Source organism: Onychostoma macrolepis, chromosome 01 (genome assembly GCF_012432095.1).
Source record: "Onychostoma macrolepis isolate SWU-2019 chromosome 01, ASM1243209v1, whole genome shotgun sequence".
Classification (NCBI taxonomy): Eukaryota; Metazoa; Chordata; class Actinopteri; order Cypriniformes; family Cyprinidae; genus Onychostoma; species Onychostoma macrolepis.
Window position 1 is genome coordinate 7,224,688 of NC_081155.1, and position 26,979 is coordinate 7,251,666.

Here is a 26,979-nt window from a genome sequence, read left to right on the forward strand (position 1 = left end):
AACCAATTCTCTTTAACCAAAACTCACCATCTGAAGAACATGCCTACGTTTCCTGAATTAAATGGGTCATATGATGCGATTTCTTGTTTTCCTTTTCTTTAGTGTGTTATGTAGCTGTTTGTGTATGTATAAGATCTGCAGAGTTACAAAGCTCAAAGTCTCCCACAAAAGGATTTTATTCTATCTAAAAGAGAAGGCTGATCCATTAAAACACGACCCCAACTTGTCAACATCACAATGTTGAAATATTTGAGTAATGCCGCCCAAATGTTCACGCAAGAAAGAAGGCATGGTTTCAGTAACTGCAGTAGTGTTGATGCAGCCATGTCAGGGAGACGCTGTGTGTTTCTATGCGAAAGAAAAAGCACTTTATTTGGCCTTCTGAAAGTAGATGCAATTAGGAATCATTGGTTAAGATTTGTTTACAACAGAACAGCACAACCCAAATATTCGTATTTGTGCAACGCATTTTATGGATGACAGTTTCGTGAACCTAGTAGAGCACAAGGCTGGCTGTGCACAAAGGCTATTTCAAAAAAAAAAAAAAAAAGGTAAATTCCAAATTTGCTTTGACAATCTGGCGCTTCTGAATCAGCGACTGTAAGTATGTTTTGTTATTAGTTTAAGTATTTGCTATTGACTGTTCAAATGCGTAGTTTTGCGCTTAACGCATCGTGTGTGTGAGAGGAACAGGGTCACATCACAGCGGAGTGAACAGCCCGTCAGAAATCATAGCACGTCAGCTGTCTTAACCACGCAAGGCGTGTACTGCAAATACATACAAGCATCATCACTATGTCTGTCACTTGACTCTGTTTTCCTCTCAGGCTTGAACTGATGGTAAAACTAAGGACATTATTAACTGTCTTTATATTTACTTTGAAAGCTGAAGCTCGCGATTATGGTAAGGGGCGTTACATTTCCGATGCGCGCTTGTGGTGTTCGGCCAATCACAATGTACTGGGACAGTTGGCCAATCAGAGCAGACTGTGCTTGTCGGAAGGAGGGGCTTCGTAGAAAACGACGCGTTTGAGAGAGGTGTGGCATAGAGGAAATACAACAATGTACAGTTTTTGACAAATAATGTGTTTTTTTGAACATTAAAGCATGTCAACATATTCTGTTACACCAAATACACAGAATAATGATCTTCAAAATAGCATCATATGACTCCTTTAAAATGAATTTAGATCAATCTGTATTATTTCACTCTTGTTTGATTAATATGAATGGCATACAGGACAAATATTGGGCAGCTTCCCCTTTAAGATCTAAGTCCGGATCCAATATATTGTTACATATGCATTTTCCTTTTCAGCTGTTTACTCTCTCTTAAGACCATAAATCACTGTGTTTATGAGGATACTTGCAAAGCTGGGGATTATGATACATATAAGTGTGTTTATGTAATCGTTCAAAGCCAATAAAGCGGCAAAAAATGCGCTCCTCTCACACAGAAACAGAGACGGCGCACGCATATAGCTCTGTTGTTTGTGTTTCAACGATTCTTTTAAAACTGCAGTGCTTAGAAACGCATGTCCAGCTACAGATGTAGTCCCTCGTTTAGGCTGGTTGTTCTCCTGCTTGGAGCCACCTGCTTCTGTCTCCCCTTCACGCCCCGTGATGGTGTGTAAGATTGCAGTCATCCAAATGAGGAAAGTGTGTTACCATAAACAATGTATTTTGCAACACCACAAAATAAACTATAGGGTATAATATGAAATGATAGAATTTTTATTTCATCCATCCGATATATATCGTCATATCGCACAGCCCTAGTTCTAATAAATGCTCCTCTTGCATTATCCTTTATCCACAGATCTTATCTAATTCAATTTGCATTAAATCTAATTTTTGTAACTCATAATCAGTCAAAGATTCCTTTTACTTTTTACACAAATTAAAAATATTCTCAATAATTATTTATTTCTTTATTGTTTTATTTTTAGTTTCCAATTTTCCTTGATTAATAAATGCCATTCTAATATCAAACTTCATTAATTCCCAAGACTTTCCATATGATTTTTCTAAATCTGCAATTGTTCTATAGTTTTCAATAATGCCTTTATTTTTTCCCTTTAAACATTTAATTTCCAAGCAATTTGTTATTTAGTTTCCAATAGCTGTTATGTTTTTAACTGATTTATCTTGTACCATATATATATATATATATATATATATATATATATATATTTATTTATAAATATTCCTTTATGATCTGTCATTATGCAAGGTTCTATCAATACAGAGGTCACATTATTAGTAAAATCATTAGACACTAACCAATAGTAAATATGAGAATGAAGAGATGAGTACTTTTTACTCCATGTATATTCTTCCCTGTCTGGATTCTTACATTGCTACACATCAGTAAGACCCAATCTTTAACATACATTATCCAGTTCACTAGAAGGGCCCGGTCTAGTTTTAGGAGGCCATCTATCAATGATTTCATTAAACACAGTATTGAAATCTCCTCCCCAAATAACTTTGGCTGAAGGATATAGGCAAATTAAATGCTGAATCCTAGATTCAATATATGAAAAAAGCATTTTGCTGTTCACTTTGTTATTAGTGGCATAACAATTGACTAATACAAATTTTTTGTTATCCTTATCCTTAACACAAGTAATATCCATCTACCTCAATCATCTTTTTCTTAGTTTAATATTTGCCCTGTGAATTTATCTTGTAAAATAGTGACCCCTGCTGAGCAGTTGCTGCCAAATGACAACCAATTCTCTTTTAACCAAAACTCACCATCTGAAGAACATGCCTACGTTTCCTGAATTAAATGGGACCTATTATGCTCCTTTTTACAAGATGTAAAATAAGTCTCTGATGTCCCCAGAGTGTATATGTGAAGTTTTAGCTCAAAATACTGGACAGATAATTTTTTATAGCTTGTTAAAATTGCCACTTTTAGGGTGTGGGCCAAAACGCGTATTTAAATGTTGCTTTAAATACAAATGAGCTGTTGCTCCCGGAGAAGAGGGAGGAGCTTCAAGAGCTCAAGCTCCTGCATTAGCAGTGCTAGCCTTTGCAAATAAACATTCCACTATTAGTACAAGCCTGTTATCTTTACAGAAAACTTACTCTGTTTCAAAGTCAGTCATCTGATTATACTCTGCATAATAAATTCACATTTATGAATTACACAGACGGGGAGCATGGCGGGATAAAAATAACAACATAACTGGTCTCATGCTATCACAAACTTTACTAATGTCCCACTTCTGATCATGAGCTCGACAACTTCAAGCGATCGACTCACATTGCTTTCATATGCAACTTTTAACTACCACATTCCTATTTAAGATCATTCTGGTAGCACTTGAAGGCAGCATCAGTGAAAACAGGCAGAGACAATGATAGCTTTAGCAATTAGACTTACAGAGTGCCAAGAAGCTCTTCAGAAAGGCAATTTGGAAAACAAACGTGTGATACTTACTTTGTCTGGAGCTGACGTTCGTGCACAAAGCGTTGGTATTGATTCCTAAACATTTAGGGGATATTACCGGTTTTTTTTCTGGGATATTTCCTTCGAAAATTAAATTTAACCACAGATTATGGCGACTCCTATGTGCATTACCCAGTCAACAATTTGATCTCACAGGATACTCGTGATGAGGTCACAATGTGAGGTAACAGTGAGCTAAAAGTGTAACCTCACAGCGCCCTCACTGTGTGCTCATACTAATGTGAGGTCAAAGTGCACTCACTGCACAGAGACTAGGTACCCAGCATGCATTGCAGGATGAAGCTTTTGATTGTCACCATTGTTGAGATTCATACACCGATTCTTGATGTCTCTCTTTGTGTTTAAATGACACAGTAGTTCAGAATGTTTGTGTCTTATTATGCTTTTAAAATCCTTCATAAATGACTATGACACGCTGGGTCCTATACTGTATAATCACAGAGCTATTATTAAAAACTTTAGATCAATAACGCCTCACAAAGACTGCATATTGAATCTAGGTGATGGTCTTTTTTTTTGGTTTTCCTTGCCATAACAAATGTGCTTTTCAAACACAGTTACAGCAGCCCCAAAAAATATAATGTTATAAAGTCAAGAGCCCAACTAAAGCAAACACTACTCACCACGATGGTAACGTCAAACAAAACAATAAAACATCATCATCTAAATCTGTTAATTCTCAATAAGCGCTTTTGTAGATGTCTGACAGAAATAGGAACCCCGCTCATCTTTTTGGGTTCACAATGACCTCATATATTACTCACACTGTGAGGATCACCGTATGAGAATGGTGTGATGTCACTGTGATCATCGCGTGATCTCACGTGTTGACTGGGTAGTGCATCCCAAAACACAACACTTGTAAAGCCTCTTTGGTGCTGACATTGTATGCATCTCCAGTAATGACAGACCACAGCTTCTCACTCAGGGCTGTGTTTATGCTAATAGAGCAGAGAGCGTCACAAATGGGCGGGAGAATCTGAAACGGCTCGTTTGGAGAGACTGTTCACGATTTATTGGTTTTATTAAAAAAAATTAGTTGGTGGATTTTTAACATTATAGGCTGATTGTTTTCACACACTGCGGCCACACAACTGTGTTCAAACACCTTATTAAAGTGATTTTTGCATCATAGGTCCCCTTTAAACAAAAATCTACACATTTCCCTTTGCAATTCAAAAATTAAGCTTTTCTCTTCACGAGATCACAAATACCTCTGTCACTGATAGAAAATAAAGAAAGAGACATGCATGTTCAAATGATTACTTAAAGAACAACAAGAGTAAATATAATCCTAAACTTTAAACTTTCACAAACTGCGATTCTGACAAATGATGGCCAAGAATTTTCAGTTGCAAACATTAAGGAAAGAAAAAACAATTAAAGTGCATCCAGTTACTAAAACCATCAGCTTTAGACCTAAAAAGCATGCACTTCTTTTACCGCCAAGGGCTGCTAGATTATGACAAAAATCATAATCACAATTATTTAACACGATTATAAATGGGCCATATGACCAAAACTTTAAATGAACGTTTTATTTATGGGTCATCGGATGCAAAATGCACTTTTACATGTTGTTTGAACATAAATGTGTGTTGGCAGTGTGTAAACCATCCTATAATGATAAAAATCCACCCAGTGTTTTTTTTTTATTTATTATTTTTATCCCTTTCGCAGATGAAGCCAATCTCAGATGTCTGTCTGTGTGATGTCACACAGACCCAGGCCCTCCCACGATTGTTGATTGACAGTAGCGTTTTACCTTAGACCTGCCCTGAGTGAGCTGTCATCAGTCCGCCATTGATTCACTGCTGGAGCAGGTGTAGACAAGAATGTCTCCTAAGTGACTGAGCTGTTCTGTAGTTGTATGTACCGTAATACTGAATATAGCAGTCGTCACTTACTCCCAACATCTGAGCTCCTGAAGATGCAGTGGATTACATTTGTTTCTAAAGGGAATGCGCCCCCGATCTATCTAAATGTGTTTGTTTGGGCGAATCATTTCTGATCCAGCTTCACCTCCAGAAGAAGTGAGGTTCTTTTATGAATCTTTGCAAATAGTCATCCCTAATAACGTACTAGTTAGCAAGTTCCACAGCTAGATACGGCTAAAGTAAACAGTACGGCTCGTCACCCCACGGAAGAGAGGGGCGGGGTGAGCAGACCTCATTAGCATTTAAAGCGGCATGCAACAAAACGGCTTGCTCTGAAAAAAGCTGTTTTTGGCAAGGTAAAAAGGGTGTTGTTTTACACTACCATTGAGAAATTTTAATCAAAGTATGTTATAGACTTTTCATTAAGACTAAAGAATCATATCAACTTGTGGAAAATGTACATCCGATGACCCCTTTATTTAAAGATAGTGATATATGTGAATAATCTAATTTAAAATAAAACCGCATAGTCATCACTGTAAGAATTAAACTTCATCTGTTACTTATTAAAGCTACAAAAATTCCTTCAGTTAAGAGCAGTGACTGATTTTTGTCTTTTGTTGTTTGATTAACATTAAGCACCCAGTCGGCAGCATGAATATAGCCGTTGTCACTTTTAAGATCCACACGGATCCAATTTATTATTATGCACATTTTAATTCTCAACTGTTTTATATTTATTTATTACACAACCAACAAGGTTGTGCCACATTTTGACACATTTTTGCATGTATTTGACCGTTTGTGCGCTAAAAGATGACTTTACATGTCCGTGTTGTGTTCCGTCTCTGAGCGCATACACAGTAATCCTCCCGAGGAACAGTGCAAGTTATTTTTTGTGCTTTTAAGAACATGAATCTTTCATAATAAATCAAGCACGTCACATTTTGCAAAAGTCACGTTACATGATTTTACTGATTTGCATTTTGAAAACTGAGGTAATTTACTTGAGACGTTCAATCACGACACACAAAGAAACAGTGCACAAGCTGAGATAAGTTTGAATTTAAGACACAAAAAGTAATATTTGAGAGCAAAGATTTCTTAACAGATGCATGAATTTTTATAGTTTTTGTGTCGTGACAATCCTGTTTCAAACACTATACCTTTTCTACACTATTTTCCCAATAATATATGTTATTGTGGACAAAACATAGGCCTACATGAATCTTTTTGCTGTGTTGTACCTGTGTTAATCTCTGTCTGGGGTATCTGGTCGCTAAACCTTAATAACAGGACTTATTTTTAAACAATTACTAAAAAACAGACTGAATATGAAAATGAAATATAGGTCTGTCGATATTTACCACATAAAAAGAAACCGTTTTCAGGAGGGAAAAGTAGTTGGATGTCCCATCCATGAAGAATAGCCTAATTCACAATTCAACCACTAGAGGTCCAACCATTGCTGTTTAACCAGTAAAAAAACACTTCAGACTTAAATGGCTTGAAGGTCAATCAGGTTTATTGAAGCATCGGCCCTAAATATAAAAACATACAAAGAGAAATATGAAAATGACACTCTTAATAAAATACAATAATGGGCTACATAAAATACAATACTTTTGCATGTAAATATTGAAAAGTTGTACAGCTTTCACTGTTGTTAGCTTGTTAAAACATACATTATTTAAATACTGATGAATACAATATTATACTTGTATTATTTATTTTTTATTTTTTGCCATGAAAATAGCCTAAGATGCTGACACGGCATTAAATAAATATATACTACTACTGTTAATGCAATATTGTTTTAAAAGTTACAAAAAAGTTTATTTTTAGTTGCAGAATTCTTTCTATTCTATGATAGAAAGATATTCTATGGCTTAACTTTTTTTTTTTTTTTCATTTGAGAATGTGATTTATAAGATGTCAAGTTTATGCCCCAGACAGAAGAACAAAAATACTGAAAACAACAAACTCTACACTACTCATGGATTAAACTTAGACAAACTTAAAGACAAAGGCAATAAATGCAAATATATAAATATTTTATTTTAAATATATTTTATTTTAAAAGTATTAAATTATATTTATTTTAAAAATATTTTATAAAACACACACAAAGCATTAAAAAAGAAAGATGTGACATGAGTCCAGGATACAATGACCATCATTCTCTCACAAAGTGTCAAAGGAAATTTGGGTGTTGAACATGTTTTCGGTGGTTGTGATGAGAACAGATGAGTAAATTATTCCACAGCTGTGCAGTTATCAAACAGTCGCTCATTGAACAGTTGAACACAGGCTTTGTGTTTGCTGCTTTATCACTCATCTGACGCTGCTGTAGATCACCGATACGTCTTCCACAGTTTGAACATTTGATTGCCTAAAAAAAAATAATAATCAAAAACAGGAGCGCAACAGTGTTATAGCTCAGATCTGTGCTGTTTAAGTTGTTTTTCTCACCTCACGGCAGCATCAGGCTGATGAACTCTTATATCGTCATACTGACATTCATTGTCTTCTGGTCTGTTCGTCTCTTTCTTTCGGTGATGTTGGACAGTTGTGCTCTGCATCTCCTCAGTATCTCTGGATTCAGGAGTTGTTCCTCTGCTGGGTTTCACATTGGCATACAGAGCATCACTGGCTGTATCAGGTTCAGAAAGAGGCTCTGAAACTCTCTGTGACACGTCAGAATAGAGATCATTCTGAAATACAAGACAATACATAATTGACAAATTAATCGTTTTTGTTTTTTTTCCCCAAGAGGCGAGGTGCAGCTTTTCTATTAGCAAAGATCCATGCCGATAGTTTTTCTGGGTTGCGTCCCTTGCTGGAGCGTTGGAAAATACGTACCTCTACCTGCATTTCTGCAAAACTCAAAAACTTACTTATACATACACTTATACACTTTTGCATTTGTTTACACTATCAGGTAGGTTTAGGGTTGTGTTTGGTGTAGGGGATATTTCCAACATGATAGAGCATTAACTTTTAGTGACACCCCTCGGATATTTGTATTATGTTGCTTCAGGTATGTATTGCAGTGGTTCATAATTCAAACACAGCAATACGTGCCTATATTAACTTAACAAATGCGTGCCAGGGTAACATATTGAATCTGCATTTTCCACCACTCACTGGACGTTTAACTTTGAAACTGCCGTGAAATGTGCAGTAAAGTATGCAATAATGGTGCTGCAGAAATGTTTTCAGAGGCCCATATTTTTACAGTGCGAGAGCGGCCTCTAGTGGCGGAAATCACTGACACTTTGTTTTTTTGTTTGTTTGTTTTAACACATGCTACACAGGTTGCAGCCTGGGGCCCCCGAGACAATTCTCTTTTGTGTTTAAAACATGTTACATTAATGTTACATTATACATTATGCGTAGCTACGTAGAGCATCTTCTCACACACCCGAATCAACAGTCACAGTGGACACGCAGTAGATATACAGCATGTCGAACGAAAATGTAAGAAAATATGACAGTGGTGCTAAAAAGAGAATAGAGCAGCAAAAAAAAAAAAAAAAAATATATATATATATATATATATATATATATATAGAGAGAGAGAGAGAGAGAGAGAGAGATTAAGAAACTGAGAAAAATGCCCAAGCTCAATGTTCCCTCTAATTTTTTTTCTTGCTGAGCAAAACTTTTCTGTATTGGGCGGACATTTCAGCCACCTGAGCAAAAACATTCTTTATACCAGACCTGTACAGCGCGCACAAAAAAGCGTGTAACTTTTAACTTTAATGTGCTATTTATATTTGATTTGACCCTTGATGTAACTAAATGATGCACATTTTAGGTTATCTGAGAAAACATTTTTACAGTACAATACACTGCCGTTCAAAAGTTTGGGATCAGTCAATTTTTTAAAAGAAGTTTCTTAGGCTCATCAAGGCTGTATCTATTTGATAAAAAATACTGAATATTATTTCACAAAATAATATTGTGAAATATTATTGCAATTTTAAATAAAAGTTTTCTATTTTAATATACTTTAAAAAATATTTTTTTCCTGTGAAGCAAAGCTGAATTTTCAGTGTCACATGATCCTTCAGAAATCATTCTAATAAGCTAATTTATAATCAATGTTGGAAAAAGTGTTGTGCTGCTTAATATTTTTTGGGACCTGTGATATTTTTCAGGATTCTTTGAGAAATAAAAAGTTAAAAAGAACAGTGTTTATTCAAAATAGAAATTTTGTGTTTCAATATACACTACTATTCAAAAGTTTGGGGTCAGTCAATTTTTTCTTTCTTATTTATTTATTTTTATTCAGCAAGGATGTGTTAAATGGATAAAAAGTGATAATAAAGACTTATATTGTTAGAATTTTGTTTATTTTTAATTAATGCTGTTCTTTTTAACTTTTTATTAGCCTAATCAAAGAATCAAAAAAAATAAAAATAAAAAAAAGGTTCCAGCACAACAGTTTCAACACTGATAATAAATCAGAATATTAGAATGATTTCTGAAGGATCATGTGACACTGAAGAGTGGAGTAATGATGCTGAAAATTCAGCTTTGCTTTACAGGAATACATTTTTTTTAAATATATTAAAATAGAAAACCAATATTAGAAATTACAATAGCCTAAGAGTTCACAATATTACTGGTTTTATTTTTCTGTATTTTGATAAAATAAATACAGCCTTGATGAGTATAAGTGACTCCATTAAAAAACAAGGTCAATTATTTATTAGGTTAATAATATAGGCCGGACATAATATAATATAATATCAAAACAACTGAAACATTTAAACTGAGATCAGTATGTTAAAAAAAAAAAAAAAAAAAAACCTGAACATGTGAATTCTTATATAGCTATCTAAACATCCCTATGAAGTACAGTTTGCACAATACACCTGTGTGTGACTCTGTAAATGTCTCAGAGTTTTGTTACCGTTCTGTGCCCATCGTCCGCTATTTCCAGCACTTAATCAAGTTATCATTGCGTTGGCTCTCGATTTGAGCTATTTCGTCCGCAACCATTGAAGTATTCAGTTTCTACAGCGACTCATTTAGCTCACATCCTTCTTTTTTTTTTTTTTTTGGCTCACATCCTTCTCTTTCTATGAAACCTGTAAACCGCATTCACCGGTTCTAGCTCTATAGCGGTTTCCCCGAGCATTGCAATTCTTTCGTTTTTACATAAGAAAAGACAACGAGACTAATTCCCTAACAGCTACGACATCAGCTGCGCACTCGGAGCTCTGCGAATCTATCGATAAATCTTCGTCGATAAATCCCCTCCTTCGGCCAGCACTTTTGATTCTACAACATCAGCCACGATAAAGAGTGGCACGGTCACCCTGAAATATGACTGCCGCCCCCACTGGATCCCCAACATCACTGGGCTAGAGTACTGTCAATCTGACGATGCCTGTATGCCATTGGATCAAAGCGCTCTGAATTGCTGCCTGATCGTTGCATGCTTGCATTTGGAGCGCTCATCAACGCCATTAGATCGATGGGCTCTGTCAGTGCTTTGGCAAGGTAACGCTTTCTTTTTCTTTTTTTTGCCATGCAATAAAGCTAAGTTCAAAGGCCAATTTAAAATATTGGTACAGTAAATAAAGCGCACAAAATCAGTATTTTGTTTAGGCAGTAGGCTATTTCTCGCAGTTGATAAATCGTGTTGCGAGATTTGTCCAAAAGGTGTGCGTTTTTGCGCCAATGCATTGTTAAAGGATCATGTAATATTCCCATATAAACTTTAACAGCCAATTAAAAAATATTGGTATAGTAAAATTCGCTAATTCACTAGATCAAATACATCCTGTATTAAACTGCTTTGTCGAGTTTAATACATCCTAATGGAGGTGTCGAAATGCTGATCAATTCATTCACTTCTTAACACAGCACTTAATGGGAGAAGCGTCAGACACACAGAGGGCAGAGCGTCACGTTATTTAAAGGGGAAGTTCACGTGTTAATGAGTAGCAAAGGATTAAGTAGCTATATTGATTACTTTTATGCTACCGATCAGCTTTTATATGTAGTTTGGGGTAACAAAGGGTTTTATTGGTATGACTGAAATAATAATGCAGTAACTGACACTTTAAATCAATGTCTCATGCAACAACAACAAAACAATTTTTTTTTGTTCAATTGTTTTGTTGTTGTTGCTTGAAACATTGATTTAAACACAGATTAAGACAAAAAGTAGCCATTGATAGTATATAAACATGTATCCAAATCCAAATGTAATCAAATTAATTTATGTGATTTATGTGTAAATTATGTGCAATGTCTTAGCTACTAGGGATTGTTACATAGGGCTATACAGGCATCTAGTAGCAATACAATGATATTACAGATAATAAATTGTGCAAAATGTTTATCTTAAAGGGATAGTTCACCCAAAAATGAAAATTCTGTCATTATTTTCTCACCCTCAAGTAGTTCCAAACCTGTATGAATTTCTTTGTTCTGCTGAACACAAAGGAAGATATTTTGAAGAAAGTTTGTAACCAGGCTGTTTTGGGGCACCCATGACTTCCATAGTAGTGAAAAAAAAAAAAATACTATGGAAGTCAATTGTGCCCCAGAACTGCTCTGTTTCCCACATTCTTCAGAATATCTTCCTTTGTGTACTATTACTTACTATTAAGTTTCTTCTGTTAACATTAGTTAATAAACTATAAATCAACTTTCAGAGTTGGGTACTTGGACTCGGACTTGGACTGCAATTGTGAATGAACTTGGACTTGGACCTGTACTTTTTCAGAGTACAGAGGAATCCATGTCATGTGTAATATAAAATTTTAAAAAAGTAACAACATAAAATTAATATAAAAAGACATTAGTAAACGTATCCCACTTAAACTCAATTGATTAAAAACTAGGACTCGACAAGGTTGACTCGGACTCAACACTGCCAACTTTAATGATCAGTGTAATAATTAATATTAATATTTCATTAATTTACAAAATATGGATCAGTACTGTTTTTTGTTTTTAAATAGTAAGGAATTATTTTAGTTTTTGTTCAGTATTTATTTTAAAAACGATCGGTTAATTAATCGGTATCGGCCTGTGTGGTCCAACCTAGCTATCGGTATCGGTAAAATCCACTACCGGTCGACCTCTAAATGTAATGATGGAAAATACAAGTATATTTCATTGATTCTCACATAGAGTGGCAACGAAAAGGACAGAATGAGCATTTGAATTCAATGCCAACTGTTCATTCCTTACACTATTTGATATTGATTATACAATTAGACCAACAAATCTATATTAAAATTGTAAATATATCAGTATTTGCAATAAACCGTGGAAAAATAAGTTACAATATTTTCTTCAGTTTTATTTATTTATTTTTGATAAAGACTTTGATAAGGTTAGTTTCCATCCGTTATCTAAAGATAACAGCTGATTGATTTTTCTGCTTCTGTATGATTTACCTGTTTCATTGTGTGATCTTCAGTTTTAACACTCCTTCGTTTCCTCCTGTTATAATCACAGACATTAACAGCAGAACGAATGTAAAGAAAGAAAATATGAATGCTGTTTTTGAAGATTACTAATAATAAAACATAAATGAGACATTTTCTACTATATCAGAACAAAATTGAACATATATAATCACTGCAGTTTTTAATTGAACTCACATTATAAACAGGATGATGATTATGAGAATTATGATGAATATTACTCCTCCAGATGCAGCTGTGATCACAATTACATTACCAGCACCTTGATGAACTGAAAGAGGAAGATCATCATAATTAATAAACTGATGAATGAAGAATGATATAAATTCAATTTCAAGCTTTTATTGTCATTGCATCGGAATGCAATGAAATTTCAGAGACTACACACAGAGACTACACATGATGCAGGTAAGACATAAAGTGCAGTTCTATATACAGAAATTATTGCACAGCCCACAAGCATTGACATAAATAAATAGTGCAAAGCATCCCTTAATTCAGGGACTGAATGGCTCTTGGATAAAAACTATTTGAAAATCTGTCCGTGCGTGTTTTAATTGACCTGTATCGCCTTCCTGAAGGTACGAGGGAAAACAGATGATGACCGGGGTGAGAGTAGTTCTTAACAATGTTTTTTGCTCTGGAAAGATACCGAGTGTTTGCAATGTCCTGTAGTAAGGGGAGAGGGCAGCCAGTGATATTCTGTGCATTCTTTATGACCCTCTGTAGAGCTTTTTTGTCAGCTCCTGAACAGCCCCCATACCACACCCTAAGACAGTATGTTAAAACACTCAGTAGTTTTTGACACAGGTGGTTTTTCTTTAGGACTCGCAGGAAGTGCAGATGCTGCTGTGCCTTTTTAACAGCCACTGTTGTATTTGTGGACCAGGAGAGACTGTCAGATAAATAGATTCCCAGAATTTGCTGGTGTCATCAGCAAATTTTATAATGTGGTTGGAGGAGTGTGTGGAGGTGCAGTCGAAGGTATAAAGGCAATAGAGTAATGGGCTCAGCACACATCCCTGTGGTGAACCGGCGCTGAGAGTGAGAGTGGAGGAATGGTGAAGACCGAGTTTAACACACTGAGGGCAGTTAGTGAGAAAATCCATAATCCAGGTACAAAGGTGAGCAGAAAAGCCCAGATGAAGGAGTTTCCTGATAAGAATGTCTGGTATGATGCTATTGAACGCAGAACTATAATCGATGAAGAGCATCCGGATGAATGTACCTCTGTGATCCAGGTGCTCCAGAGCTTTGTGGAGTGCTGTGGCAATGGCATCCTCTGTAGACCTGTTGGCCCTATAAGCAAATTGGTAGGGGTCAAAAGTGGGAGGGAGGCTGGCTTTAATGTGACTCAGAACCAGTCTCTCTAGACACTTTTCAACAACAGATGTGAGTGCAATTGGTCTGTACTCATTTAAACTGTCCGCAGCAGGCTTCTTAATGATAATGGCTGATTTAAGGCAAGCTGGTACGATAGCTTGTGACAGGGACAGATTAAAAATGTCTGTAAAGTCAGCAGCAAGTTCGTAGGCACAGGCCTTGAGTACCTTTCCAAGCACTCCATCAGGGCCTGCAGGGCTGGGACAAGGAACAGTGAGACATGGTCAGATAGACCCAGATGCGGGAGAGGCACAGCTCTATAGCCATGCTTGATATTAGAATGCACACGATCAAGTGTGTTACTTCCTCTGGTGGCACATTTGACATGCTGTGAAAATTTTGGAAGGACAGGATAGGCCCTCTGGTGTTTACTAACGATACTGTGCAAATAGGTGAGAGCTGGAGGAATGTAAACAACAGTAACAACAACCACTGTTAGCTTTCGCGGCAGATAAAAGGGTCTAAATATGACTGTCATGGACTCTATATCAGGTGAGCAGTGGCTCTCTATGATGCGGCTCTGTAAGCACCAGTCATTTATTAATACGTACATGCAAAGTCCTCCACCTTTGCTCTTACCAGAATCCATGGTACGGTCCCCACGATATAGTATGTGGCTTGCCAGCTGTACAGCAGCGTCGGGAATCCCCTGGTGTAGCCAGGTCTCAGTTATTATAATCACACAACAGTCACGTAATGAGTTGTTGTTGGCTATCAATAGCTCCATATCGCCCATTTTGTGTGTAATGGACCTGGCATTTGAGAGGAATAGACTCGGGAGCGGTGGTTTATGTGGCTGTTTCCTCAGCCTAGCGAGTAGGCCCGCCCGGCAGCCTCGCTTTTGTTTTCTCTCTTTCCGCCGTCTGCGCTGCTTGACGCACCCGATAACAATCCATATAGATCCAGGAGGTTTCGCTATGTCCGCAGGGATACTGTTTGCTCGTTGAAAGTCCGCCGTAATGGCCATTCTGGATTGCAGTCCAATATTAATCAATTCCTGCCGGCTATAGACTTGCTTCGCTTGACAAAACTTAGCACAAATGAGCATACACACTAAGACATACATAAAACACAAGCACCATACTGATGAGCCAAAAGCCGCTGCACTCATGCGCGCCGCCATTACGAACACCTTGATACATGAAGATACAAGAGTGTGTTAATAAAAGCTTCACCTGTGACAGTAACAGCGTCTGATCTCTGAGACCCATGTTGATTGTGAGCCTCACAGTAGAAGCATCCACTCTGTAGAGCACTGAAACTCTGTCCAGATCCAACAGCTGAGCTTTGATTCTCCTTAAACCAGCTGAAGTTCAGAGCAGGTGGGTTTGAATCACTGCTGCAGATCAGAGTCACTGAATCTCCCTCCACTATTTCACCAGATCCATTTATGAACACTGAGATGTTCCTGGGTGGGTCTTAAACAGACAAAAATGAAAATTGTAATAAATATTAGAAAATGAATTTGGATTTGTGAACATCTTGAGATGATTATTAACTCACACATGACATTTAAAGTCACAGCAGCAGAGTATTTCTCTCCATGTTTATTTCTGGACTTGCACTTGTATTCTCCACTGTGATCAGAGCTGATCTTTGAGATGCTGTAGATTCTTCCAGATCCTACAGTTGTTCCTCCTTTAAACCAGCTGAAGTTCAGAGCAGGTGGGTTTGATTCACTGCTGCAGATCAGAGTCACTGAATCTCCCTCCACTATTTCACCAGATCCACTTATGGACACTAATACATTCCTGGGTGGGTCTTAAAGAGACAAAAATGGAAAAATGTAATACATATTAGAAAACGAATTTAGATTTGTGAACATCTTGAGATGATTATTGAAGGATAAAAGCATAAGACACAAACATTATTAACTACCCTCTCATTTAAAAACAAAGAGAGACATCAATAATCGGTGTATGAATCTCAACAATGGTGACAATCAAAAGCTTCATGTTGCAATGCATGCTGGGTACCTAGTCTCCCTGCAGCGAGTGAACTTTGACCTCACATTAGTATGAGCACACAGTGAGGGCGCTGTGAGGTTACACTTTTAGCTCACTGTTACCTCACGTTGTGACCTCATCACGAGTATCCTGTGAGCTCATGGTGACATCACCGTGAGATCAAATTGTTGACTGGGAAGTGAATGTAAGCATGTAGGCATATATTATATGCAAAAAGGGTTAAAATCACATTACATTCTAACATTGTAACATTTCAATCTAAAAACAAAAATAATGCTTTTAAAGCAGAAGTTAAATTTACTAAACTAAAAATGAAAATAAAGCACAGACTGAGTAGAAATGGCTGTTTTGATTACCCCATTACTTTACAGTTAGTGCTATCATACAAATACACTTACTTGTAGGTTTAAAATTCTGCATATATCACATTTATTGTCCAACTACAAATATTTCAGCAAAATGTATATTTTAGTCAGCGTTATTGCGCTCCGTCTGTTTGGCGCGCATGTTCTAAATGAAGTCTGTGAAGTTTAGCGGCGAATCGCAAAGCAAAAGCTCACGCACTTCTGACAGCAAAATGGAAATATTTCCATGGCTTTCTAACATTTACAGATGGAGAATATGTAAGTTCACATTACGTGAAATGTAAGTATGCATTAAGGGAAAACAGCACGTCTCTGTCAGCGGCACACGCAGCCTTTCTGTCAGAGCCGCTTTAAACTGAAACTATAAACTATAGGCTACTATATCTTACGAGTTTTTTTTAAAGCCCTTCATATAAAGCTTGTCACGTTTAGAACAAATTGTATTATGCACTTTCTCTGCAGCAGTTCAGTCTGTGTCCTCCCTAGATATTTTTTCAGCTGCACTCGTATCAAGCTTGTAAAGAATATATCGATATATCATGGTAACTCAATATACCGCCCAGCCCTAGCTTAAATTAAAATGCCTAAAACTAAAATTATCTTGTATTCACGTTTTTAAACCTGTTGTCCAACAAAAGAGAACATGATAACCTTTTTAGTCCACAGCAGTTAAATGCTTCCTTTTGTGATCTGATGTAGCTTCTTGTCACAGAATGAGGCAGAAAATATGTTCCATAGGCTACTAATGCATCGATTAGCAATGGATTATAAATATACTTAATTATTATGAAAATACCAGCGATGGCTTGAATAACACAGATAAACTATATATTGTTGTAGTCGAGTGTTTAATTTATTTGTTTTATCATTCAAAACGTTTATATCTTCTGTTTACTCAGTTACAGCAATAGCAATGCCTTTGTCCATATTGGGGAGTTCCTGGAGCTTCATGAATTGCATAAATAAAGTGTGTTTATATATACATATACCTGTATATATATAACAAGTATCGGTTCAGGCACCGTTTAGGCACCGGCACCGTTTTAAAAGTATCGATTTGGCACCGGTATCGAAAAAAAACCCAAACGATACCCAACCCTAGTTGATATGATGGCAATAATACATAACAATTGCTATCAAATGAACATCAAATGCAAAAATAGATTTAAATGATGGAAGATACTGTATAACACAATAAATGTTCTGATATAATCTCTGTTTGGACATTTATTGGGAGGTTTTTTGTTTCTTTGTTTTAAATCAGACTGTCTTAAATCAGAATATATATATATATATATATATATATATATATATATATATATATATATATATATGCCATGGTCTGTCTGAATACTCGATTCTGATTGGCTGGCAGGTGTTGATTAAATTCGTTGAACAGGTAGTTCCAGGTCAGTTTAATCACGGTCTATATTAATGCGCTTCCTATAAACATTGGTAACCATAGTAACATGGAGTTACAGTTGAATAGTAATACAGACGAAAATAACCGTCATTTTTATCGTTCCGGTCAAATATTGCAGCACAAATATTGTTAACATCTTTAATATGTGAATGCTGGCAAATGACGTGGCATAAACGGGATAATCAACGGCTAGCTGTACATTAAACGATTTGAAAGCACTCCGCTGCGCGTCGGGTGGTTCTTCGCCTCCACGTCGTGCATTCAAATAGTTTAATGCACAGCTAGCCGTTGATTATCCCTCACACACACACACACACACACACACACACACACACACACACATATATATACATATATATATATATATATATACAGTGAGGAAAATAAGTATTTGAACACCCTGCTATTTTGCAAGTTCTCCCACTTAGAAATCATGGAGGGGTCTGAAATTGTCATCGTAGGTGCATGTCCACTGTGAGAGACATAATCTAAAAAAAAAAATCCAGAAATCACAATGTATGATTTTTTATCTATTTATTTGTATGATACAGCTGCAAATAAGTATTTGAACACCTGTCTATCAGCTAGAATTCTGACCCTCAAAGACCTGTTAGTCTGCCTTTAAAATGTCCACCTCCACTCCATTTATTATCCTAAATTAGATGCACCTGTTTGAGGTCGTTTTCTGCATAAAGACACCTGTCCACCCCATACAATCAGTAAGAATCCAACTACTAACATGGCCAAGACCAAAGAGCTGTCCAAAGACACTAGAGACAAAATTGTACACCTCCACAAGGCTGGAAAGGGCTACGGGGAAATTGCCAAGCAGCTTGGTGAAAAAAGGTCCACTGTTGGAGCAACCATTAGAAAATGGAAGAAGCTAAACATGACTGTCAATCTCCCTCGGACTGGGGCTCCATGCAAGATCTCACCTCGTGGGGTCTCAATGATCCTAAGAAAGGTGAGAAATCAGCCCAGAACTACACGGGAGGAGCTGGTCAATGACCTGAAAAGAGCTGGGACCACCGTTTCCAAGGTTACTGTTGGTAATACACTAAGACGTCATGGTTTGAAATCATGCATGGCACGGAAGGTTCCCCTGCTTAAACCAGCACATGTCCAGGCCCGACTTAAGTTTGCCAATGACCATTTGGATGATGCAGAGGAGTCATGGGAGAAAGTCATGTGGTCAGATGAGACCAAAATATAATTTTTTGGTCATAATTCCACTAAACGTGTTTGGAGGAAGAAGAATGATGAGTACCATCCCAAGAACACCATCCCTACTGTGAAGCATGGGGGTGGTAGCATCATGCTTTGGGGGTGTTTTTCTGCACATGGGACAGGGCGACTGCACTGTATTAAGGAGAGGATGACCTGGCCATGTATTGCGAGATTTTGGGGAACAACCTCCTTCCCTCAGTTAGAGCATTGAAGATGGGTCGAGGCTGGGTCTTCCAACATGACAATGACCAAGCACACAGCCAGGATAACCAAGGAGTGGCTCTGTAAGAAGCATATCAAGGTTCTGGCGTGGCCTAGCCAGTCTCCAGACCTAAACCCAATAGAGAATCTTTGGAGGGAGCTCAAACTCCGTGTTTCTCAGCGACAGGCCAGAAACCTGACTGATCTAGAGAAGATCTGTGTGGAGGAGTGGGCCAAAATCCCTCCTGCAGTGTGTGCAAACCTGCTGAAAAACTACAGGAAACGTTTGACCTCTGTAATTGCAAACAAAGGCTACTGTACCAAATATTAACATTGATTTTCTCAGGTGTTCAAATACTTATTTGCAGCTGTATCATACAAATAAATAGTTAAAAATCATACATTGTGATTTCTGGATTTTTTTTAGATTATGTCTCTCACAGTGGACATGCACCTACGATGACAATTTCAGACCCCTCCATGATTTCTAAGTGGGAGAACTTGCAAAATAGCAGGGTGTTCAAATACTTATTTTCCTCACTGTATATATATATATAGAGTTCAGATGCAAAAGCCTCTAAGTGCCGTCTGAAATAGTCTTTTAAAATGAGCATTTTTATCAGGCTCCTATATTTTTGTTCAGTTATTTCACTTTAATTGCATAGAAAATGACCTATACATTGCCATTAGAGTAAAATTACTGAACCTAAACATATGAGTCTGAAAAAAATGCTCATTTTAGATGAAAATTTCAGATGGCATTTAGAGGCTTTTGCATCTGAACTCTATATATTTCAATCCAAGTGCACAATACATATGCTATATGACCACATGGACTTTAAGAATCATGAATCATATAGGCCTACTTTTTTGTTTGTGTTTAGATAAATCGCAAACTGTTAAACTAGGTTATTTACAAATAATCTAAGCATCCGATTCAATCCTGAATCACAGGATTCACTGGAGGACCTACAGGTGTCAGATTGAAGTATTTATCCGTCGCGGCTGGTGGAATTTTTCTAGATGGGGCTGCAGCTGGTTATTATTGGACAATTTCAGCAAACACCCCAGAGAGATTTAATGTTAAACAGTGAATGTTAAAGATAAAAAAAAAAAAGACTAGAATTCAAGAGGCTAGAAATATTTGAAATACAGATAAATGTTTTACTAGGTTCTAGATTAAGTTTGTGAATTTAAATTTCTAAACATGTATGTATGTATGTATGTGCAACATGTGTTTGACTGAGAATGCAGTTTAAATGACTCGCCAATGTACTAGATTTCTCTAATACATAAGTAATCTTGGCCAGAGTTCTTGTAGGGAAAAGAATATATTGAAGATAGAAGTGCAGCAGTTTGTCAACAGCAATGTTAGCTTGTCAGTCTTCAAATGATCTTAACCCTCGTAAGAATCTTCTCCCAAAGATCTGTCTGTGAGAAAGAACTTTATACCTGAAGACAAAGGAGCTGCAAACAATAGATACTGTTAGGACCTCCTGCTGGAGATCCTGCAATCTACAAGAAGTTCATGACGAACGCTGTTGCTTTGTTATTCTAATTGTATTGACCATTGGTTCACACCTTCACAGACACAGTTTTAGTTGATTGCATCTAAAGCAGTCACAATGTAATCACATCTGAACCGAAGCATGCATAATCTTTCAAACAGCAAAAACTGTAAGGAAAAAATACGTTACACTCGTTTACTGGTTACATATATAACTACATATATGTCAATGTGCGATACCAAACAGGACCACATGGAGATTCTTTGATGTGACTGCATACAGATACTATACAGATCTGTTCAGAATGACTAAACACAGCAGAATACAGCGATCTGAAGAAGAGTCGACAGCATCAGTGAACAGTTCATCTGTAAGAGCGAATGTTCGTGTTTGAGTGTCTGATGTTCATATGCACCACTGATCCACACAAACTTCTCCAAAACACACTTTAGTGAACATCCATTATAAAACACTTTTACCTTGATTGCATCATCCATCAAAATTTTACTAGCAAAACACAGGTTTGCTTTATTCAGACATAGTCCTGAATTCAGTACTGGCTTATTATGGTCGATACATATTATATATTCACAAGTTCACACTTACATATAATAAACTGAGTAAAGGTTATGCGTATTTGGCGTGCTGTCCAGGGAGAGGTCTCCGAGCTCAGTAATTACTCCCTAGTAATTACGGCTGCTGCAGAAAAGGTGAGCCCACTCTCCCTTTCTGTCGTTGATGTAACTCGATCCTTCAAACGGGTGAACATCCACAAAGCTGTGGGCCCAGATGGCATCCCAGGTCGTTTGCTCAAAGCATGCGCTTACCAACTAGCCGGGGTTTTTACAGACATCTCAATCTGTCCCTCTCTCTGTCTGTGGTTCCCTCATGCTTCAAAAAATCCACCATTGTGCCCATACCTAAGAAAAATAAAATCACATGCTTGAATGACTGGAGGCCCGTTGCTCTGACACCCATCTTCAGCAAGTGTTTTGAGAAACTCATCAGAGACCACATCTGCTCTGTGCTACCTGCCTCACTGGACCCCCTATAATTTGGAATGAGCCCCAGCATCCTCAGATCCTTCTACACCTGCACTGTGGAGAGCATCCTGACCGGCTGCATCACCGTCTGGTTTGGAAACAACACCACTGGCAACCGCAAAGCTCTGCAAAGGGTCATGCGAACTGCCAGCCACATTGTTGGAGGTGAGCTTCCCTCCCTCCAGGACATCTACACCAGGCGGTGTATAAGAAAAACCAGGAGGATCATCAAGGACTCCAGCCATCCATCCCACAGACTGCTCTCTCTGCTGCCCTCAGGGAGACGTGTCCGCAGCATCCGGCACTAGCCGACTGAGGGACAGCTTTTTCCCTCAGGCTATCAGGCTAATGAACAATCAGAACTAATACACCCTACAGCACACTCCCACTCACACAACATGCCACGCACTGCACTTTAACACCGTTCTACCGGACTACACGCACACACTGCAATAATACAACCTATCTGCTATCACTGGATACCATACAATGCACATCCAGGACATTACATATGTAAAATCTGTTGCACCTTTGAACAACTATCTATTGCACTACTAATCTGTTGTAAATGTACAATCTCTGGCACTTTCACATATTACTATGCATACACAGCAAAAAATCCAGAGTGAAATTAACTCTCCTGGGAGTACATGTGAGACCACACTCAAGAGTGTGAAAGTGTTAAAATAACAGTGTTAAATTAACACTGAAGCAGAGTTAAAGTTAATGAGATAATTAAGTGATTAATTAAGTGATGATTGACCATTATTGAAGACACCTGATGTTAACGAGCAGAATCACCAAAGGAGAAAATCTAAATTTTCATGTCACCATTATAGTGGTCAGCGTTTGCTTTAGTTGGGCTCTTGACCCTTACAGTTTCAAAGTTAGAATTTGTTTGGTTGTTGTAGTTGAGTTCTATCAGACAGACAAGAAATGAAAAAAAAAACTGTTCATGTGATGTTGGTTGTGTTTTCACATAATCATTTAATCTGAATTACCAAACTCATTTAGAGCCTGAACCTAAAAAAGTCAGATTTACCTTGTTGATCTTAACAGCCCTGTGACTCTACAGTATCCAATTATTAAAAGGATTTCTTGAAAATTGTTCAGAAAATTAAAAAAAGAGAAATCTTTCTTCGAGGCACACACAGACATCAAGAATCAGTGTATGAACCTCAACAACGGTGACAAACAGCATATTCAGAAAAACAGATCAACTCTAAACATTAGAAAACAAGCTACTAAAAGTCACATAAAAAACAAAAATAAAATAGTAAGAATAAAGGAAATTACTAAGACAATTCATTCATGCCGCAATGCATCATGGGAGCCATGGATGAGTTATGATTGGTGGCACCCAGAATGCACTGCTACATGCTTTTTTGATTGTCACCGTTGTTGAGATTCACAGGTTGATTCTTGATGTTTGTGTGTCTAAATAAAAGATTCTTTTCAAAGATTTTTGAACGAACACCTTTTTAAAAAATCCCTCTGATTGTGTTGAACATGCTATAAATCCTATGCTAATGAATCACAGGACTGCTATAATCAACAATCTAAATCTAACTCAGAGATTTAGAAAAAAACAATATACAATTTTTTTTTTTTCCTTTTTCTTGTCTGTCTGTTGTAATTCAGTTATAACAACCAAATAAAACACAATATTAAAAAGATAAGGGTCAAGAGCCCAACTAAAGCAAACACTGAGCACTATAATGGTGACATAAAAATTTAGATTTTCTCCTTTGGTGATTCTGCTTGTTAACATCAGGTGTCTTCAATAATGGCCAATCATCACTACAATTAATCGCTTAATTATCTCATTACTTTAACTCTGCTTCAGTGTTAATTTAACACTCTTATTTTAACACTTTCACACTCTTGAGTGTGGTCTCACATGTACTCCCAGGAGAGTTAATTTCACTCTGGATTTTTTGCTGTGTAGATGTGTACATAATGTAGAATGTGTACTGGTAACTAAGCATGTCTTATAGTACACTGTGTATTGAGTATATGTATGTGCATTTTGCACATTGTCTTCTGTACAGTCTGTAAATATGTACTGTCTATATGTAAATTGTTTTTGTTTTGTTTTGTTTTTCTCTTGCACTGTCTGGAGCACGCTCTTAAGAATTTCACTCACCAAGGCACTTGTGCTGTGGTGATGTGACAATAAAGTGATTTGATTTTGATTTGATTTGATCACGAATCAGCAGTTGGCAAAACTGCTTCTCCATCACCCCAGAGATGTGTAGCCCTAAACTCTGCTGACCTTTCAAAGACAAATTTAAAGAAAAACTCAGTCTGTACTCACACGTGACACTGAGATGAACAGCAGGAGAGATGTAAGTGTGTCCATGTACAGCACAGCTATATCTGCCTGCATCCTCTCTTCTGACTGACTGCAGCAGGAGTTGATTGTTTCTGTCTCTTCTCTCAGTTAATGGCTGTGAGTTTCTGTACCAGATGAATGTTGCTCCGTCAGTCAGAGCGCAGCTGCTTTTACATGTCAGACGGACTGAATCTCCCTCTGTCACTCTCTCAGGAGACTGCACACGAAGATCTGAACACAACACACACATTATATCTAGTGCTGCTGTCATACACTGATTATTATTCAACATAATGCACAGAAGAAGAGTGAAACCTCATCAAAGTCACCTGTGACAGTAAGAGTCACTCCTGGACGACCAATCCATATGCCATCAGGTTTATCAGTGATGAATCTGAAATAGTACATGTGTGAATCTTTCTGTGTCACATGACTCAGTCTGAAGGTGCAGTTCTGCTGTTTATCTCCCAGATACTGAAGCCTCTGACTGTATTCAGGGTCCTCAGACAGATCTGAGGGTTTTGTACCCTTTATTACAGGTCCTTTGGTCCAGAACACTTTCTTGATCTTATATCTAGTAGGGTATGTATAAGTGCAGCTCATTATCACTGATGAGTTCTTTAGTGCACAGATGTGTGAATGACTGTAACTCACACCCCAACCAGCACCAGAAACCCCTGAAACAGAAATCATCAGGATGAAAATGTTGTTTTTGTAGGGAGTGAAATTATTTCCTTTATGAAAACAACTCCTCGTGAAGCCATAACTTAGGAACTCTTACAATGCAAATGTCAGGCCACAAAACAAATTCTTCATTTAGGCTTTGATCTCTTTGTGAAGCCAACCACCCAGAAACCCTTACAATGCAAATGTCATGCTGCAAGACAATAAACTCTCTAATCAGACAAGAAGATCTGAGAGAAAGACCATTTGATCATTGGTTCATTCACCCATCCTTCCCCCCTGGGCTCATGGTACTGCTTACTGAACTCAAATTGCTACTCTTACATAAATATTTACTATATCTTAAGAATTAATGATCTTAACCCTTTCATGTTTGGTATCATTTTAAAGGTCTCGGTGCGATGGGTAAACTGGTCTCAATTTCACAGTAGTCACTTGTATTATGAGAAATATTGAAAACTTAAGTTAACTCTGTGCTTCTGTTGTGGACGGTCTCCCTTCAAAATATGATAAACATTGCTCTACAGGTGTGACCATTTGGGGCACGAGAACATCTCCTCCTGCGGCTTCTCATCCCCCATACACTGATCTAATCTGTTTTGGGGCAGAGAATAAATGTTTATGGGCCTTTTGTTCTGGTAGTATTTAAGGGAAAGTTGCAAATCAGTCAGCACGATTCTGTAGCTAGAATGAGCCCATAGTGTGTGGTGTGTCTCTACACTCCATACTATGTATTTTCTAAGGTCTGGTATGCATCATTTACTCTTAGATTAATCTTTGAGAATTTGATGTTCTGTATTGAGATGATTTGATATTTTTGAATTTGTTATATAATTGGCGTGATACAATTTTACCTGACCAATAATAAATTGTTATATTTGACTTATTCTGATCTCTTCTGAAATAATTTTTTTCCAGTAGATTAGAGTTGTAGTCTAGTGTTTCCACAAATCTGCGTCCAGGACAGATCATACTGAAGTACCAATGAATGAAGCGGGGGCTCGTCATTAGGGATCTTCTGATTTCTGTCTGTCACTGACTTAACAAGTTACAGTTTTCGTGATTATAGAAAAAATACACTTTTTATTATGAGCTAGCAGGGTGCAGCCTATTTAAAGGTATTATAGTCACCCCTGTATCCTCTGAGTAAGATCAACTGGAGAGTTTGTGCTGTGCGTTCACAGCTGGTCAGTGAATTGCTAAGCGACACTAGGTCGCTAATTAATGAATAATTGAAAGTATAGGATTTTCAGAATAATCAAATATCTAAATTAATGTACAATCGATATCTGTGATCAGTTTAATTATAAATATTGTCTAAATTTAATGATCACTTGCAATTGGAGTCAGATCAAGCACGGAGTTAGACTAAAATTTAAACTAGATCCTGATAAATTCAGAGGTGCAAGTAAAAGACCGAACATGCACTAAACCTTCGACCAGGCCGCTGGATTCCGTTGTTTGGACTAGCGGGTGGATCCTTACATTTTCTCAGTTACAACGGACCATGATAACACTCTAGAAACAATGACCCGTTACAGGAAAGGTGAGCTAATTTTGTGTGATTCTATTAAAATAAATGATGTAAAGTTCATCATCAGCTTTTGATGCAAGAAAGTGAGAAGTGATAGCACAGTTACAAAGGAGTGAAAAGAGATTAATTATTTAAAAAATAAATAAAATGAAATCAGCCGTGAACATTCTGCACAATCAAATGCAAAACGAGTAGGGGTGATCCGATCAGGATTTTTGAGGCCGATCGCCGATCACAGAAAGCAGTATCCGCCGATATACAATCACCGATACCGATCTTTTTAAAGCCTTCTTTTTATGATGTAGAATTATTTATTGTAACACTTCAATCAGGAATTTTAGACATTTAGATAAATATATATATTTATCTCACCTAAATGTTCAATCATGCAGTGCATTTTTGTTTTTACACTTGTGCAATTGTTGCACAATAGCTTACACACAGCCCAAAAAAGTTGCTCAAGCAAGTGGCAAAACATTTAAAATATAAAATAC

General features: G+C 37.2%; 2 protein-coding genes across 6 annotated transcripts in view; one reads left to right on the plus strand and one right to left on the minus strand.

Annotated features, from left to right (window-relative positions):
• Positions 1-6,871: 6,871 nt before the first annotated feature.
• Positions 6,872-26,979, minus strand: part of LOC131520667 (B-cell receptor CD22-like) — a 28,835-nt gene continuing 8,727 nt past the window's right edge. The window contains exons 2-9 of one of the 2 annotated variants that reach the window (XM_058745124.1): positions 24,597-24,944; positions 24,250-24,498; positions 15,702-15,959; positions 15,374-15,616; positions 12,993-13,086; positions 12,786-12,831; positions 7,831-8,072; positions 6,872-7,750 (exon numbers count right to left, since the gene is read on the minus strand). In XM_058745124.1, coding sequence (XP_058601107.1) covers positions 7,693-7,750; positions 7,831-8,072; positions 12,786-12,831; positions 12,993-13,086; positions 15,374-15,616; positions 15,702-15,959; positions 24,250-24,498; positions 24,597-24,944 — 1,538 coding nt within the window. In that variant the 3' untranslated portion in view covers positions 6,872-7,692. Of the gene's footprint in view, positions 7,751-7,830; positions 8,073-12,785; positions 12,832-12,992; positions 13,087-15,373; positions 15,617-15,701; positions 15,960-24,249; positions 24,499-24,596; positions 24,968-26,979 lie in introns of those variants that run through there. The other variant, XM_058745205.1, reaches the window with a different exon arrangement.
• Positions 10,291-26,979, plus strand: part of LOC131521913 (uncharacterized) — a 43,036-nt gene continuing 26,347 nt past the window's right edge. For all 4 annotated transcript variants that reach the window (XR_009266424.1, XR_009266418.1, XM_058747093.1 and 1 more), the window contains exons 1-2: positions 10,291-10,872; positions 13,045-13,223. Coding sequence is in view for 2 of the 4 variants with exons in the window: in XM_058747093.1 (XP_058603076.1) it covers positions 13,181-13,223 (43 nt within the window). In the remaining 2 variants the exon portion in view is untranslated. The remainder of the gene's footprint in view (positions 10,873-13,044; positions 13,224-26,979) is intronic.